This window comes from Pelophylax lessonae (genome assembly GCF_965119305.1).
Source record: "Pelophylax lessonae genome assembly, chromosome: 4".
In the NCBI taxonomy this organism is placed as follows: Eukaryota; Metazoa; Chordata; class Amphibia; order Anura; family Ranidae; genus Pelophylax; species Pelophylax lessonae.
The window spans coordinates 191,003,867-191,015,968 of NC_138771.1; the positions used below are offsets into that span (position 1 = coordinate 191,003,867).

The window sequence follows — 12,102 nt, forward strand, 5'->3', positions numbered from 1 at the left end:
GTGGGGAACCCGCACAAGCGATCAAGCCACTGCACATGGGACAGGGAGAGTCGCAGCCAGGACGCAGGAGGATTGCGGAGCGATACCGCAAGGCGTCCAGTGAGGTAGCCACCTCACCTAGCATCCCTGCAGCGAGCAGGGATGGGTCGTTCATTGTGCCAGGAAAAATACCTGACTGAACGCTCGATGGCAGACTGGGAAGCCACTGACCCACAACCTGCGACCAGGGGGATCAGCCCGAGACCCAGCCCGCACGATCCTCTTCATCAGAAGAACTAACTAAAGCTGACAAAAAGAACAGCTAAGTAAAGAGAGAGAAAAAAACTTCAAATAAAATCAAAAAAAGAGAAAAGGCTGAGACAAAATGCCCCAGCATAGAGACATCCAGCTACTCCTGACAAGTTAGACATTGAAACTGAGGTATGGACACAGGAAGTAGGAGGGTATTGACTGAGGGGACCACCCCCGTGGGGGTGGGATATGTTAAAAGCCTTAATATTAACATATTCTGTTGCCTAGCTACTCCTACGGAGAAGGTCATTAACCCCATTGGTGATGAATATGAAGGGGCGGCGACTGTCGGAGGACGTAAGAGAAACATAGTTTCACTTTTTGAATTGAAATACTGAAATAAATTACCTTTTCGACGATATTCTAATTTTTTTGAGATGCACCTGTAAGATTTTGCCTGGATATTAGTGATTGTAACGCAAACAGAAGCCGTCTGACAGTAGCAATAAATGTGTGTAATTCAGAGAAAATTGCCTAAACTGTTTAAACAACTGGAAAGTATTTGTACGGATCAGTTTTGCTTTGATATAATTGTATGCATGCAGCACAAACAGCTCAATCTCTCCGATATCTGCTTAAAGGCCAAGTTCACCTTTTCCAGAAAATAGCCTATGCAGTGAAGGGGCCCTAGTAGACATTAAAAACTGTGCAGCTTTGTAAAATGTCCATATATTTATACAGTCATACCCGTAGGCCATTTGTCCTGAAGCCTGCCTAAAAAACTTGCTGTCACGAATCTCCAAATCCATCCTTGTTGCTGGGGCAAGAATACTGTTGGGACGCTCACTCCCAGCATTACAGGAGTGAAAATCAACATTTTTTTTGTGTGTCCTAGCAACAAGGGAGAAAGTGTGGATTGCTAACTGGGAGTTTTTTGGCTAGGCTTCTGGGCAGGCCCAAATGGCCTACAGTTAGAACAATAAAATTAATGAACATTTTACAAAGCTGCACAGATTAATATTTACTGGAGCCCCTTGACTGGATTGGCTATTTTCTGGAGAAGTCATTGCCTGTGTGATTGGAAACAGTTTGAGGTTTCAAACAGGTCTCTTGGGCTCTCAAGCAGAACCTGGCATCACTTCCAAGTCAGTCATTGGTGGATCAAGCATGTAGTACAGATCTTTCAGGCTTCACTGGCGGCATAAATATAAAAAGCAGAATCATAATGACAGTCTAGGTAGGGGCTGGCAACCGTAAAAATACAAAATTAGCCAATAATGGTAGCCCCCATGTTTGTCCTCACAGGTTTATTTTATATCTGGGAGAACAGAGCAGGGGGTGTGTCTGTCCTCTAGGAGGCATTCTACAATGTGTGTATATGTGTGATCTCACTTCCCTGCTGTTCAGTTTCACAGAAATGGTCATGGACAGTGAGGTAAAACCAAATGAGACTTTGAAATTGCATGACTTCACTTGAAATCGCACAAATTTAAAGCCACATGTCAGTGCGACTACTGGTGCGACTTGGAAGACATCTGTGTGACTTCATGCACAGATGTCTATGCAAGTTGCGCCTCAACTTGCAAAAAAGTAGTGCAGGAACTACTTTCAAAACCGGTGCGACTCAGACCCCTGAGATTTGACTGCTTACATTGCAGACAATCATGCGATTTGAATCAAAACGCATTACATGTCACACCAATGTGACCAGGGGCTTAAGCGTCCAGAAAACTGGTAATCTTGCTTCATTTGCTGCAAGTTATTTCATACTTTCTCAATTAGAAAGAAATAAAAAAAAAAAAAAAAAAGTAACACACATTCAATGTATATGCACATAACGAACATATCATAATTCCTTTACTAGAGGCACAAAGTCCCAGCAGATATTTAATTTAATATTTACAGGGGTCACATGGCAAATGCATTGACTGCTGTATAAAACCAATGTCTATGTCAGCCTTTTTTAACCAGGGGGCCTAGGCACCCTGGGGTGCCTTGAGGTGTCTTCAGGGGTGCCATGGCAAAATGCCTAAAAACTGATCAAAAGTTTTATAGAAGCCAGCAGGTGGATCAAGCCTGCCTTTTAATTAATTACACAAAGCCACAGGTTTTCATTATGAACCAATGAGACTTTCTAGACACTGGCAACCTAACAACCAATGACGTCATCCGCTAATAAGGAGGATGCCTGTTGCCTCCACAGCATCCTTTGTTTAACCTTCCTGTGCCCCTCTACATCAGCACTGGGGTGACATTAGCTGACTGATGTAGAGATATTGAGGGAGAAGAGAAACATTGGTATACTAGTCAGTACCAGCGTGCAAAAGTGTATTTGCTTTGAAGGACTAAATCACCTCTAACTTTGGGTGTCACTGCATTGTGTAAAGCTATTAGAATAAGCTTTTACATTTTAGAATGGGGTGTCTCAAGATTGTCCATAATTTTAAAGGGTGCCTTAAATGAAAAAAGGTTGAGAAATACTGGTCTATGTATAGTAAGCAAATACTTACAAGTTTTATAACTGCTCTCTTTTCACTTTTAATTGATTTCTTCAGTTCCTTAGCATGCCTCTTCTGTGCTTTTTTCTTGGCAATCAATATAGCATTTGGATCAATTCCAGTCTTTCAGGCAATACAAATATGGTATTAGTAATATGTTACGACCAATCAATGATTCAGTTTAGCTTACAATGTAGAACACTAGTATGGATTCATCTAAATCTGTAAAAGTTATGCTACTATAATAACAGCTCTCCTTACTAAAGATACTACAAGGGAGAACACATTGCTGCTTTTTTTTTTTTTTTTTTTTAGCTGTGAACACTGGGGGTGAAGCGTCAGCAGAGTAGGCTACTGTGCAATCTCTCCCTCACCATTTCAGCTTTGAACGCTCAGGGTACCATCAGTGAAGAGGGTTTACTATGTCTTATGCAACCTTTCACTTACACATGGTTTTTTTTATCTGTAAATACTGGGGATGAAGTGCCAGAGGAACAGGTTAATATGACATATACAATCCTGTACTCATGTCTTCCAACTGTAAACTGGGGGTAAAGGTTCAGTGGAGCAGGGTACTATGTCCTATGCAATCCCTCACTCCTTAAAAGGATAAGTGTTGCATATATCACCCGTTTTTAGAGTGGAACATGTTCCTAAGGCTGCAGCTGCCGCCCGATCCAATCCCAACCCCCCCCATGACAGCAGTACGGTGAGAAGTGGTGATGAGGTGCCAGTGGAACATGTTACTATGTTCTATGCAATCCCTCATTCTCATATCTTTTGGCAATGACCACTGAAAGTCATCAGCGCAGGTTACAATGTGCTTTGCCATCTCTAACCAATTCATGCCTTTCATCTATAAACACTGGGGGTGAAGTGTCAGTGGAGCAGATTACGGTGTCCTATGCAATTTCACTCACTCATTTCTTGCAAGCATAATTCAGGTAAATAGGATATCTAATTATCTACCTTTTTTCTCAAAGCAGAAACATAAAGCTCGCTGTTTGCAAAGTACAAGGAGGTGTTGGCCTGAAATATCTTCATACCAGGGATTTCTTTGGTCTAGAAAACAGTATATTTTAAAAGATTATTAGTAGCAAACATACAGTTGGCTGGACACTGTTTCAGTCTACCTTTAAATTACCAAAAAACAGCCTATGTACACAAAGAAAAAAAAAAAAAAAAAAGTAATGCATTTTCCCATGCATAAAGAACAGTAAATGTAAAAAGTGTAAAAGCAGACTTTTCCCCGCATCCAATTCACATGACAGGCGAGTGTGACCAACTCTCAAATGGAGCCAGTTCACACAGGTCCAGGGTGGGTGCAGTCTGGACTGCAGAAGGGTCATGTGCGTCTTTGGGTCCGGGTTCAGGGCAAATTCAGGCAAAAACTTTTGTACTTACCATAAAATTGATTTCTCTGAGTTAATCGACGGACACAGCACTCCATAAATCATCACTACTGGGTTATATTGCCTCCTCCATGAGTAGGACTAGACAGAACAAAAACACACCTGGCTACGCCTATGGGCCGTCCTCAGCTTGGTATATAACCCCCTCTCTGCTCTAGGTAAATCAGTTTAGTAGCAAGCAGTATTAGAAGTATCAGAACCCCACAGAGGGTGGATGCTGTGTCCGTTTATGAACTCGGAGAAATGGATTTTACGGGAAGTACAAAAATCCAATTTTCTCTTTCGTTCATCAACTGACACAGCGCTCCATAAATCATAACTACTGGGATGTACAAAAGCAGTGGCAAAAGGAAAATGAGGGGTGGGGAAAATAACCCCCCAAGGCTAAAAATAAGAGCCCCTAACCAGGACACAGGAGCCTTAAACGGGTCACAGGAGCCCCATCTGAAAAAAAAAAGGTTTAAAGAAAAAACACCAGAAAAAAAGACGGAACAGCCGCTCTTAAACAGCAGCCTTCAAAACTTTGTGGCCAAAAGAAGCATCTGCAGATGCCAAAGTATCGACCTTTTGTGAAGGTATGCACCATTTACCAAAGTGGCCGCCTTGCAAACTTGCGATATTGATGCCCGATGACGAAAGGCCCCGAGAAGAATGCACCGTGACAGGGAAAGGTGGAACCTGACCTTTAATGGAACAGGCCTGAGTCACCATCTGTCTGATCCATCTGGAGATGGTAGCCGAAGAAGCGGTCAGCCCTTTTCTTGGTCCGTCTATAACCACGAAAAGCGAGTCTGACCTCAGAAAGGACTCAGTAGCTGCCAGATACACCCGAATAGCATGAACCACATCCAAGGTGCAAATTCCTTGGGATGAGCCGGCTTGGGACACAAGGAAGGCAACACAATGTCCTCATTCAAATAGAAGTCAGAGACAACTTAGTGCAGGAATGATGGACAGGGACGAAGAACCACTTTATCTCTATGGACCACTAAATAGGCACTGCGACAGGATAATACTGCCAATTCTGATACCCTGTGGGCCAAGTAATAGCCACCAAGAATGTCACCTTCTAGGATAACGCTGGCAGGGGAATCTCCCGAATATTTTCAAATGAAGGTTTCTGGAGAACTGAAGTACTAAATTTAAATCCCATGGCAGCAAAAGAGACCGTAAATGTGGAGCCACATGTCGAACCCCTTGAATGAAGGTAGGAACTAAAGAATGCGGGGCCAGGGGTTGCTGAAAGAAGACTGCCAGGGCAGACATCTGGCCCTTGATGGTACTCAAGGCCAACTTCTGATCAACAACGCGCTGTTGAAGAAAGGTTAAGATCCGAGCCACAGAAAAAGGATCGAGGCTGAGCGCCATTTGACTCACACCAAGAAATGTACACTTTCCACGTACGATGGTATATCTTGCTGGAAGACGACCTTCTCGCTTTCACCATAGTAGGGAATCACTGATCCATACAGACCTCTAGCCCTCAGTAAAAACAAAAAATACCCTGTATAGACAAAGGAAGCAAGAAGCTATAATGCTGACAAAGTAATGGACTGTGGGATGTGTTTAAGGAATATAAAAAAATGCTTTATTTATTTCAATAAATGCTACATAATAGCCCAGTTGAGGATTCCTCAACCTACTTAGCATGTACCATAGATGACAATTACACTAAACAGGAAACAAGACAACGGATACACTGCTGGCTGGATGCCAGTTGTCTCTTGCACATAGACGGATTCCTATGCCCATTGCTAGAATGGGAGATCGTGTGGAGAATTTAAGCTCATGTGTAACTTATTCAACATTGGGTGCATAAGAGTCTCTAGTCTTCCTTAATGGGATATATACTCCGGCTTTATTCTCTCCTGAACTCCCGTGAAGGATAAACCATCCAGAGTAAAGACACCAGGGGACACAAACTGCCACAAAAGGACTGTACTTTGGAACGGAGTAAATATTGCATTGTCAGCTTGTATAAATGACAGATAAGTGGAAGTCCCGTCAGGGCTGTGTTATATGTACTTTACTCTGCCGATCCCTCCGTCCATGCTGTACTGTTCGTCCTACTAGTGAGTGTACTATTCCTACTCTCTGTGCCAAACCATACCAGTAGGAATCGTGGGTTGATCTTTTCAATCCGGCAGGTACCCTCACTCAGGCTGGGTGGTCCGTTCAGGTGTCGTCCTCCCACTACCGGTCTCCCGACCCGCCACCCTCCAGGTATTCTTGGGGCGGCATCACGGTGGTGAGTGATGTGAACGCATTTTGCAAGGATAATGCGTAACTTTGTATTCTATCCCTCAGTACCTGGCTTTCAATTGCTAAGTCATTAAAACCAGCTACTGTAAAGCAGGATGGTAGATCAACCTTTGTGACAACTGGTCTTCTCTGAGAGGATGCCCCCCAAGGGATGTTTATGGCCACCAGACTTATTGGAAGATCCTCGCCCTTGATTCCTCGCAGGAATTGCGTTAGAAGCCTGAGCTGAGGATGACACTGGCCTTACCATGGCCCTTGGATGCCTGCGCCATCTGTCAGAGGAATCGATCTCTCCACGAACCTCGGTATCATCCTGTGGAGCCGAACCTGCTAAAGGAGCTGCATGTAGGACTGTGCAAACAGATCTGTCTTGAAGGTGGATACCACCTGACTCAGAACCTGTATGCAAAATGGGAGTGAGAACTATCTGTGTGACAGCAGCCAGTGAATCACAGCCTGTGGTTTCTGAAGTTTATCCAGAGGAAGGACCACCCTGGTCAGAATTAGAATCTGACCTAGGTAAATCAATTTCCTGGACAGGGATAGGGGGGACTTTAAGTAGTTCAGACATCTGAACCTTTCCAGGAATTAAATCTGCACAAGGAGACTCAGGCCCTAAAAAACCTGAAAAGGGACAAGCTTTGTCCCCCTTTCTGGGTACCCCCAAATAAATCATTTTGTGGATCCCCTTGACGCTCATGAAGGAGGTCCACGAGGCTGTAAACCAGCGTCCCTAATGAGGGAGGGCAGACCTTTATGCTGAAGGGGGTCTTGTCTGCGAGTCCGGAGAAGCTAGCTCTAGGCTTACCAGACCAAGGATGCTTGGAACCTCCCGGGGAAGATTTGAAAGATCCATTTCCCTTATTCTTCGCCTAGAAGCACAAAATTTTCTATGTGCGGAGAAGGAGTTCCTTAGTCTGCGGCGAGGCTCCTTTCCTTCCCTAGACTATGGCAGGAAAGTACTCTCCCACCCCCCCCCCCCAATACCCTTAATGATGTCATCTAGGGTAGCCTAAAACTGGCGATTGCCTTGAAAGAGCAGATCAATGAGAGCTTTCTTAGAGGCTTGGTCTGCGGACCAATTCTTAAGCCACACCATGCGCCTAATCACCACCGCTGAAAACAAAGTTTGGACAGCACAGGAGCTGTATCCAAAGCTGCATCACAAATAAACTGCAGCCCATGGACCAACTGGTCCGCTAAATCAACATAAGTGGCGGGGACCTGCTCACCCCCAGGCCCTGGTGCAAAAGCTTGGCCCATTCAGTTAGGGTCTGACACACCAGGGCTAAGGCAAAGACGGGCCGCAATGTCGAACCAGCCATAGTAAACATGCTGCGTGCCACAGCCTCCGGTTTCCTGTCAGCCTGGTCCTTATAGAATGGGGATTCCTCTACTGGGATCATTGTAGCTTTATTCAACCTGGAAAAAGAAGGATCCACCACTGGTGGACTAGTTCACTTTTTTTAAAGTGACTTCTCAAAAGGGCAATGTACAGTAAAACGTTTGGGGACCACAAAGGGTAATTTTGGTTGTTCCCATTCCTTACAGGAAAACCTGTCAAACTAAGGCACATAAGGAAACACCTTTGGAGTGCGAGGTTATTTATCCATACCAAACAACACAGCCACGTCTGTGGCTACATCAGCCGCATCCTCCATTTTTAAAGTCTCATAGGTGCATCTGCCAGCACTTTTTAATTTGCTGCTGCAACCATGGAGGAATCATCCTCACTATCGGATGGATTTGGGGGTGTGCTATTAAGCCCCCTTGACAGACATCAGGCAGATGAGACAGACTGAGAAGGGAAGGGAGGGGGGGCTTCCTCCTGGGCCTTTGCCCACACCCCACTTCTTTCCGGGACACTGCAGGACCACCGTCAGTGCAACCACGGGATGCTGGGGTTCAGAGGGAACTGCCACCTCCATGAGAGGGTCAGTGGGGGAGATCTGACCCTAAGGCTCTATAAGGAAATTTAAGACCTTGCTGTACAAAAACAATCTTTTGGCAGAACTAAAGGATCCCCCCCAAAGCGCAGGGTACATATCAGCAGAGAGAGATAAAAAAGAGACCCCTAAGGACTCGCCTTACCGATCAAAGGCGTGCTGAGAATTCAAACACCGCATCACCATGATGAGGAGGAAGAGGAGGCGCATCCCCACGAGGCATCGGTCGTCTCCAGCATCTCCCGGACTAGGGGAAAATGGCCCCCGTGACATCGGGCTACACAAACATGGCCGCCAACTGGAGACAAGCCAGACTAAGGGAAAATGGCCGCCATCAGCTACAGCATGCTGCTAGGATCTTCCCTGTGCCCTCTGATACAGTGCACCCCCGTTAGCGGAGACTCCACTGCGCATTCTGCACCAGTCTCTGCACTGGAACCCCCCTGCACCATACCCACCCTGCAAACAGTGGGGCATGCACCTAGGGGTCTCCTACACTGGGACCCCTCAAGTACCCCCCACTACCAGGGCAGTACACACTATCCCATGACCCTTACAGAGTGGGGAAAGCGGGGGGGGGGGTGGGGGAGACCCCAGGGGTCTCTGTTGCATCCACTACCAGGGCAGGACACACTATCCCAGGACCCTTACAGAGTGGGGAGTGGGGGAAGCCCAGCTCACTAAGGGATTTTTAAAGATGGAGAAGGGAACCTGCAGGCAGGTCCGACCATCCCTGGAGGTTAGCTGTGTCAACCCCATAAAAAAAAAAAACACCAAAAAGGGGAGGGGTACTGTACTTACCCTTCCACGGTGCGGGTAACAGTCAAAACAGAATCCTCGCCATGAAGTAGGGGAGCTGTCAGCCAAGGGACTGCTGCGACTTAGACCCAAGCCCGGTCGTATGCGACCCTGTAAGACGTTAACCTCGTGGGCCAGCCTCTACCTGGGAGGCTATGTCGTGGCCGACCTAGTGCGAAGCTGCGGTCTGCACGTACTCGCTGGCTGGGCTGGGGGGCCACTTGGATCTAGATTATCCAGCCCGGCAGTTGACTGTAGATCTCCCGAGAGAAAAAACAAAAAAGATGTAAGGAAGGAGAAAAAAAATTGCTAGCACCAGAGATCCCAGCCGGGAGCCTAGGTCCTTACTCCTGACTAGACAGATTAAAACGAATTACCTAGAGCAGAGAGGGGGGTTATATACCAAGCGGAGGACAGCCCATGGGCGTAGCCAGGTGTTTTTTGGTCTGCCTAGTCCTACTCCTGGTGGAGGCAATATAACCCAGTAGTTATGATTTATGGAGTGCTATTTCCGTTGATGAAAAAAAGGCAAATGTGTATCTGAATCATACCTGAACTAGTGAACAAGTACGCACCTGGACCCCCTGTTGTGAACCGCAGGTCCACATATGTTAAACTTGGATTAAAGTATTTGAAAATAAAATCACATAAAATGTGTGAATATTGCATGAACATTCTCAAATCATTCTGTAAATCAGCCTTAGTATATACTGTAAGGTAGGTATTTTCCCACTGCCATTTCCTTCTTCTGAGACACATAGTGTAGTAAAATGGGACTAGATGATATTTTAACACTGCAGAAATAAAAGCGATATTTAAAAAAGGTATGATGCTAATCAGGTGGGTTTTCCTCCTGTAATAAAGTTTCTGTGTAGAGACTAGTTGTATTAAATATTAACCACTTGACCTCCGGAAGATTTACCCCCTTCATGACCAGGCCATTTTTTGCAATATGGCACTGCATTGCTTTAACTGACAATTGCGTGGTCGTGCTGGACTGTACCCAAATATATATGTGCTTTTTTTTTACTACAAATAGAGATTTCTTTTGGTGGTATTTGATCACCTCTGTGGCTTTTTTGCGCTATAAACAAAAAAAGACTGAATTTTGAAAAAATATCAATATTTTTTACTTTCTACATAACATAACCAGTAAAAAAAGAAAAAAAATCTAAATTTCTACATAAATTTAGGCTAATAGGTATACTTCTACAAATTGTTAAAAAAAAATCTCAATAAGCGTATATTGATTTGCACAAAGGTTACAGCGTCTACAAAATATATTATATATATATATATATATATATATATATATATATATATATATATATATATATATATATATATATATATATATATATATATATATATATATATATATATATATATATATATGGAATTTTTTTAAATTATCTTGCTAGTTATGGCGGCGATCAGCAACTTCTAGTGGGACTGCGATATTGCGGTGGACAAATTGGACACTGTCGACACTTTTTGGGGACCAACGACACGAATACATTGATCAGTGCTAAAAAATATGCACGGTCACAGTACTAATTGCACTGGCTGGGAAGGCGTTAAGATCACGGGTGATCAAAGGGTTAACTGTGTACCTAGCCAGTGCTTCTTTACTGTGTGGGAAGTGCTTTTACTAGAGGGAAGGCATTGAACCATGTTCCTGCAAAGCAGGAACATGGGATCAATGCCTTCCCTACTGATAGAATGGCTGTCTTGTTTACATAGATACATACATTCTGGCTCTCTGCCTAATAATCAGCGGGTGCCGGCGCAAAAAAAGTCATCAGCTCCCGCTGTGTATAATCACAGCGGGAGCGGGATGGCAGTGGAGTGCATGCGTGCCCCAGACCCCGAAGTGCTGCCGTATATCCAAGTTATGCGGTCGGCAATCTGTTAAAGAATACATTGTAAATTAATACAAACATAGTTGTACTAAAAGGTTCTTTATTTCATATTTGCCCACAGTTAAGCTTCATCTGCAAATACTTGGATAGCGTGTCATTTGTACCTACTGTGTATCTGTTGCTATTCTTTAAATAAAAGATGGAAGAGAGTTATAGTTACAGGATAATTTTGAAGTTGTTGCATCGAACGGTGAATCTCATTGTAATTGCATGCAAACTTGATGAAAAAGTCCATAAATTAAATTAAAGATGACATTTACCTCCTCATATTCCTCTACATCACAGTATATGTCTGTATTTGGAATCTGCCCTAGGATTCTGTAATTTGAACTAAAAACAAAAATCAATACGTTACGTAGGTCTGTCAACATCTCAAAAAAAAAAAAAAAAAAAGAAAATGTACAAGCATATACAGTATAACACGAAACATTATCAAGATATCACCTAGCTCAGACAACATTATAGAAAATTAAAGTAAAAGTGTAACACCAAATTTAGGGAGATTAATTAAGGCGGCTTTAAACATGTAATTTAATTCTGATTTCATAATGCAAGTTTGTTTACAAAGCTCCACACCTGCTAATCGTTCTCAAGTGCTATCCACACAGCAGACAGCAACACATAAAACACATTTGTTGGGGGAAAGTGGAAGGCTATTGTAGGAAAAATTTAGCAGTCCCGTGATGAGAAGCAAGTTACTCAGCATGAAGTGAGCCACTGGGTTCAGAGAACATCCATCCTGTCTGCTTCCCTTAGACCACACTTAAAGAGGAAGTAAACCCTCCTCAGGAAGTTGTACCTATAGGTAAACCTATGATAAGGCTTACCTATAGGTACTGTAAATATCTCCTAAACATGTACGGTTTAGGAGATATTTACCTTTAATGCAGCCAGTGACGTCACTGGTGCATGCGCTCTGAAGGAACGGCTGATCGTGCCGTTCCTTCAGAGCCCCGTGCCGTGACCGTCGGCTCCCGCGCGCGTGCGCGGGAGTGACGTCACCGCAGCTCCGGCCAATCAGATGGCCGGATGC

At 44.2% G+C, this 12,102-nt stretch overlaps 1 protein-coding gene across 1 annotated transcript in view; it reads right to left on the minus strand.

The window, feature by feature from the left end:
- SLC26A5 (solute carrier family 26 member 5) overlaps positions 1-12,102 on the minus strand; it is a 136,552-nt gene that overhangs the window by 42,407 nt on the left and 82,043 nt on the right. Inside the window, exons 14-16 of the mRNA XM_082256604.1 lie at positions 11,330-11,399; positions 3,699-3,791; positions 2,742-2,852 (exon numbers count right to left, since the gene is read on the minus strand). Of these exons, the coding sequence (XP_082112730.1) occupies positions 2,742-2,852; positions 3,699-3,791; positions 11,330-11,399 (274 nt within the window). The remainder of the gene's footprint in view (positions 1-2,741; positions 2,853-3,698; positions 3,792-11,329; positions 11,400-12,102) is intronic.